Genomic DNA, 6,283 nt, shown 5'->3' with positions numbered 1-6,283 from the left:
TATGTCGTGCAATACTTTTGACCAGAGTTCTATGAGTTTCCCCATGGTCCCTGGTCAAAAGTATTGCAGTTTACAGTATATAGTAGTTTTGTCATGATACCAGTGTCGCGATACTAGGAAGTAAGGAAGCAAAGGAAACAAAACATGAATGGAGACTCAATGTCTTGACGAAAACAGTCCTAATGATGGAAAAGACAGTCTTGTTACCCAGTCACATGTGTTTATTTTCCAAGCTGTAACACAATATTTTACAAAAGTAGGTTTTAAAGAACCACAGTGGAGTCTGCTTCGTGTTTACTTTTTTTACCAAGGAAAATCTGGTATCGTAGAATCGCGATACTGGCATCATGGCAACACTATAGGGAACAGGGTGTAATTTGAGACTCAACCACAGTCAGTGTTGGGTTTGTTTTGGGAGGATGAGATCAGTTGGACTTTGACTAATTATGTAAAAGGACAAAGAATTATCAAGATGATACAAAAATATTCACAAATTATATTTACAATATTTTCTTCAAAAATAATACATTTGCATACTCAACAGCACTCTTGTCATAAAGTGAACTTGAAAACAAATGTGGCATACTTTCAGCTCCAGTACTGCGTTCGTTAAAACCCAGACTGACAACTTCAACAGTGGTGACTGACGGATGATCCCTGCTAGTTTTCCTCCATATCTTTGAAATGAAGATTAACTACCAGCACACACACACGCACACACGCACGCTCACGCCCACACACGCGCACACACACACACGCGCGCACACACACACGCGCCCACACACACGCGCACACACGCACGCACACGCACACACACACTCTTGCATCCCAATCCCTCTTTGGTTATGATAAACATTTTCACAATGTTTGATGAAGTCACAATTTCCAGCAACAAAAAAGCTACTAGAAACAAAACGAAAGCCAATTTCAACCCATAATATCAGTGTACTGGGATAACAGCACTATCCCTTCGAATAGTACTGTTAAATAAAAGACACACAGAAAGACAGAAAGCGGTGGTAACAGCAACTTTAAAAAGCACACCATACATTTGTCAGCAATGGTACCTTAGTACCCTCAAAAGTAGTGCACTATACAGGGAACAGTGTGCTATTTCAGTCACACACTATCTTTACTACTTGGAGAACACCCCCAGACAAGGGCCTGGCACCTAGCACTTTGTTTACTAATAACAGAATTCAACAGGGAGAGCTAGAGACGCAGCTCTGTAAAATGGGAAGAGGAGAAATACCAGGTGGTGCATGCAGAGAAGATAAGAGAGAATGATAAGAGGAGCAACACCAGGTGGTGCATGCAGAGAAGATAAGAGAGAATGATAAGAGGAGCAACACCAGGCGATGCATGAAGGTAAGAGAGAATGATAAGAGGAGCAACACCAGGCGGTGCATGCAGAGAAGAGAAGAGAGAACGATAAGAGGAGCAACACCAGGCGGTGCACGCAGAGAAGATAGAATGATAAGAGGAGCAACACCAGGCGGTGCACGCAGAGAAGAAAGACAGTTAAGATAGGAGATCTAACTAGCTTGATATCGGCCTGACAGGATACTCAAATAGTAACCCACAGGGTTGGGGACAATTCAAATTGAAGTCAATCAATTCAGGAAGTGATATGTTCACATAGTTAAATAGCTTCTCCTTTTTCAGCTTATTGAGAAGTCATTGAAAATAGATGCCCTGTTTTAATTATTTAATTCAAATTTTAGTTAACTTCCTGAATTGACTGCCTTCAATTCAAACTGAACCAAACCCTGGTAACACACATCATTCTCCCACGTCTACTTTCCTTTACCATTGATGACTCTATCAATTAATCAATCAATTGGTGACTCTACTCTGTCCAGGATAATATAGAAACTAGATATAGTAACAATCAGAGATTCTAAATGTCTATGTTGTAGGGTAGACTCTCTCTCTTAGAAGAGGATGATTGCCAGTTTCCAACCCCCCCGCGGCTCCGCCTTCTCCCTCCACTTGGTTTCCTCCATCGCTCTTTTCTTTTCAAAAAAAGGATTGAAGATTTCTTCCCCTAAATGTTAAAAAAACATTTAACAAAATGTTTTTTTGTTTTGTTGTTGTTGAAACTAAGTGGGAGCTGTTGAACATTCCAAAAAATCTCAAATTTCTCAGAAACGTTTTGGTAATAGTGTTAGAAAAAGCTATCTCACTTTAAAATGTGTTTTGTTCCCTTTGAGATGTGTGTGTTGTTATATCTTGTGCTTTCACATGATGTGCAGTGGCAGACAGACAGACAGACAAACAGTGATACTGTAGTAACCAGTCCCGGGAACAGTAACTGTGACAACGTTTGGGACAACAGGAAGCTGAGACGACCTTATAAGGTGAAATAATAACGTGGATATTACACACACTGGCCAGATAGTGCAGGACATTTTGTTTTTCAATGTTTTTCTTTCTCCCTTATATATTTAATGAATTCCTTCTTTTTTTTCTTTAAAAGGAAACAAAATATGAATTAAAAAAAACGCATCAACACTTTCCTAAATGTGCACACAGACACTGGTGGCATACAAAATGAACTGAAAATCAGATAGCTGGTATCATCGATGGTCACATGGGGGGTGCTGCAGCGGGAGGCAGACAAGCAGGGAGGCAGACATCACTCACTGCCCTACCCTGTCCTGCTATGTCTTTTTGAGTTTTAAAACATTGTTCAGTCAGTCTGTCAGCCAGTCAGTCAGTCTGTCAGTCAATCAGTCTGCTGGAGAATCAATGCAAACTGTACAAGAGGAAGAGGAGAAAGGGAGTGCATCTTTGTGTTTGTCAAGTACTGGAGCAGGTCTCAGGTCAGAGGTTATAGGTCCAACTCCAGGCAGTCCTATACGTGTTTGTTTTTATGAACTGATCTAGAATCAGAGTCAGTTGTTTTCGAAGAGCGAGAGAAGGTCATCATTGCTACTGCTCGGGAGGTCTGGAGGATCCAGGTAAGACAACAAGTCATCTGGGTTAGCCAGCTCTGGAAGGAGCTACAGAGAGAGGGGAGAAGAGAACAAGTCATCTGGGTTAGCCAGCTCTGGAAGGAGATACACTTTTTATAGCTACTGTTTACAGGCCTCCTGGGCCATATGCAGCGTTCTTCACTGAGTTCCCTGAATTCCTATCGGACCTTGTAGTCATCGCAGATAATATTCTAATTTTTGGTGACTTTAATATTCACATGGAAAAGTCCACAGACCCACTCCAAAAGGCTTTCGGAGCCATCATCGACTCAGTGGGTTTTGTCCAACATGTCTCTGGACCTACTCACTGCCACAGTCATACTCTGGACCTAGTTTTGTCCCATGGAATAAATGTTGTGGATCTTAATGTTTTTCCTCATAATCCTGGACTGTCGGACCACCATTTTATTACGTTCGCAATCGCAACAAATAATCTGCTCAGACTCCAACCAAGAAGCATTAAAAGTCGTGCTATAAATTCTCAGACAACCCAAAGATTCCTTGATGCCCTTCCAGACTCCCTCTGCCTACCCAAGGACGTCAGAGGACAAAAATCAGTTAACCACCTAACCGAGGAACTCAATTTAACCTTGCGCAATACCCTAGATGCAGTTGCACCCCTAAAAACTAAAAACATTTGTCATAAGAAACTAGCTCCCTGGTATACAGAAAATACACGAGCTCTGAAGCAAGCTTCCAGAAAATTGGAATGGAAATGGCGCCACACCAAACTGGAAGTCTTCCGACTAGCTTGGAAAGACAGTACCGTGCAGTATCGAAGAGCCCTCACTGCTGCTCGATCATCCTATTTTTCCAACTTAATTGAGGAAAATAAGAACAATCCGAAATGTATTTTTGATACTGTCGCAAAGTTAACTAAAAAGCAGCATTCCCCAGGAGAGGATGGCTCTCACTTCAGCAGTGATGAATTCATTAACTTCTTTGAGGAAAAGATCATGATCATTAGAAAGCAAATTACGGACTCCTCTTTAAATCTGCGTATTCCTCCAAAGCTCTGTTGTCCTGAGTCTGCACAACCCTGCCAGGACCTAGGATCAAGGGAGACACTAAAGTGTTTAAGTACTATATCTCTTGACACAATGATGAAAATAATCATGGCCTCTAAACCTTCAAGCTGCATACTGGACCCTATTCCAACTAAACTACTGAAAGAGCTGCTTTCTGTGCTTGGCCCTCCTATGTTGAACATAATAAACGGCTCTCTATCCACCGGATGTGTACCAAACTCACTAAAAGTGGCAGTAATAAAGCCTCTCTTGAAAAAGCCAAATCTTGACCCAGAAATGATAAAAAACTATCGGCCTATATCGAATCTTCCATTCCTCTCAAAAATTTTAGAAAAAGCTGTTGCAACTCACTGCCTTCCTGAAGACAAACAATGTACACGAAACGCTTCAGTCTGGTTTTAGACCCCATCATAGCACTGAGACTGCACTTGTGAAGGTGGTAAATGACCTTTTAATGACGTCAGACCGAGGTTCTGCGTCTGTCCTCGTGCTCCTAGATCTTAGTGCTGCTTTTGATACCATCGATCACCACATTCTTTTGGAGAGATTGGAAACCCAAATTGGTCTACATGGACAAGTTCTGGCCTGGTTTAGGTCTTATCTGTCGGAAAGATATCAGTTTGTCTCTGTGAATGGTTTGTCCTCTGACAAATCAACTGTAAATTTCGGTGTTCCTCAAGGTTCCGTTTTAGGACCACTATTGTTTTCACTATATATTTTACCTCTTGGGGATGTCATTCGAAAACATAATGTTAAATTTCACTGCTATGCGGATGACACACAGCTGTACATTTCAATGAAACATGGTGAAGCCCCAAAATTGCCCTCGCTAGAAGCCTGTGTCTCAGACATAAGGAAGTGGATGGCTGCAAACTTTCTACTCTTAAACTCGGACAAAACAGAGATGCTTGTTCTAGGTCCCAAGAAACAATGAGATCTTCTGTTGAATCTGACAATTAATCTGGATGGTTGTACAGTCGTCTCAAATAAAACTGTGAAACCTCGGCGTTACTCTGGACCCTGATCTCTCTTTTGAAGAACATATCAAGACTGTTTCAAGGACAGCTTTTTTCCATCTACGTAACATTGCAAAAATCAGAAACCTTCTGTCCAAAAATGATGCAGAAAAATTAATCCATGCCTTTGTTCCTTCTAGGTTGGACTACTGCAATGCTCTACTTTCCGGCTACCCGGATAAAGCACTAAATAAACTTCAGTTAGTGCTAAATACGGCTGCTAGAATCCTGACTAGAACCAAAAAATTTGATCATATTACTCCAGTGCTAGCCTCCCTACACTGGCTTCCTGTTAAGGCAAGGGCTGATTTCAAGGTTTTACTGCTAACCTACAAAGCATTACATGGGCTTGCTCCTACCTATCTTTCCGATTTGGTCCTGCCGTACATACCTACACGTACGCTACGGTCACAAGACGCGGGCCTCCTAATTGTTCCTAGAATTTCTAAGCAAACAGCTGGAGGCAGGGCTTTCTCCTATAGAGCTCCATTTTTATGTAATAATCTGCCTACCCATGTGAGAGACGCAGACTCAGTCTCAACCTTATCTCTTCAGTAGGTCCTATGATTAAGCGTAGTCTGGCCCAGGGGTGTGAAGGTGAACGGAAAGGCTGGAGCAACGAACCGCCCTTGCTGTCTCTGCCTGGCCTATTTCCCCTCTTTCCACTGGGATTCTCTGCCTCTACCCCTATTACGGGGGCTGAGTCACTGGCTTACTGGTGTTCTTCCATGCCGTCCTTGGGAGGGGTGTGTCACTTGAGTGGGTTGAGTCACTGACGTGGTCTTCCTGTCTGGGTTGGCGCCTCCCCTTGGGCTGTGCTGTGGCGGAGATCTTTGTGGGCTATACTCGGCCTTGTCCCGGGATGGTATGTTGGTGGTTGGAGATATCCCTCCAGTGGTGTGGAGGCTGTGCTTTGGCAAAGTGGGTGGGGTTATATCCTACCTGTTTGGCCCTGTCCGGAGGTTTCATCGGATGGGGCCACAGTGTCTCCTGACCCCTCCTGTCTCAGCCTCCAGTATTTATGCTGCAGTAGTTTATGTGTCGGGGGGCTAGGGTCAGTCTGTCACATCTGGAGTATTTCTCTTGTCTTTTCCGGTGTCCTGTGTGAATTTAAATATGCTCTCTCTAATTCTCTCTTTCTCTTTCTTTCTTTCTTTCTTTCTTTCTTTCTTTCTTTCTTTCTTTCTTTCTTTCTTTCTTTCTTTCTTTCTTTCTTTCTTTCTTTCTTTCTTTCTTTCTTTCTCTCTCTCTCTCAGAGGAC

General features: G+C 42.6%; 1 protein-coding gene across 3 annotated transcripts in view; it reads right to left on the bottom strand.

The window, feature by feature from the left end:
• Positions 1-206: 206 nt before the first annotated feature.
• LOC106578757 (zinc finger MIZ domain-containing protein 1) overlaps positions 207-6,283 on the bottom strand; it is a 389,252-nt gene continuing 383,175 nt past the window's right edge. For all 3 annotated transcript variants that reach the window (XM_045702291.1, XM_045702290.1, XM_045702292.1), the window contains one exon: positions 207-3,005. In XM_045702291.1, the coding sequence (XP_045558247.1) occupies positions 2,898-3,005 (108 nt within the window). In that variant the 3' untranslated portion in view covers positions 207-2,897. The remainder of the gene's footprint in view (positions 3,006-6,283) is intronic.

Source organism: Salmo salar, chromosome ssa19, assembly GCF_905237065.1.
Source record: "Salmo salar chromosome ssa19, Ssal_v3.1, whole genome shotgun sequence".
NCBI classification, from domain to species: domain Eukaryota; kingdom Metazoa; phylum Chordata; class Actinopteri; order Salmoniformes; family Salmonidae; genus Salmo; species Salmo salar.
This window is presented reverse-complemented; position numbering and strand designations above follow the sequence as displayed.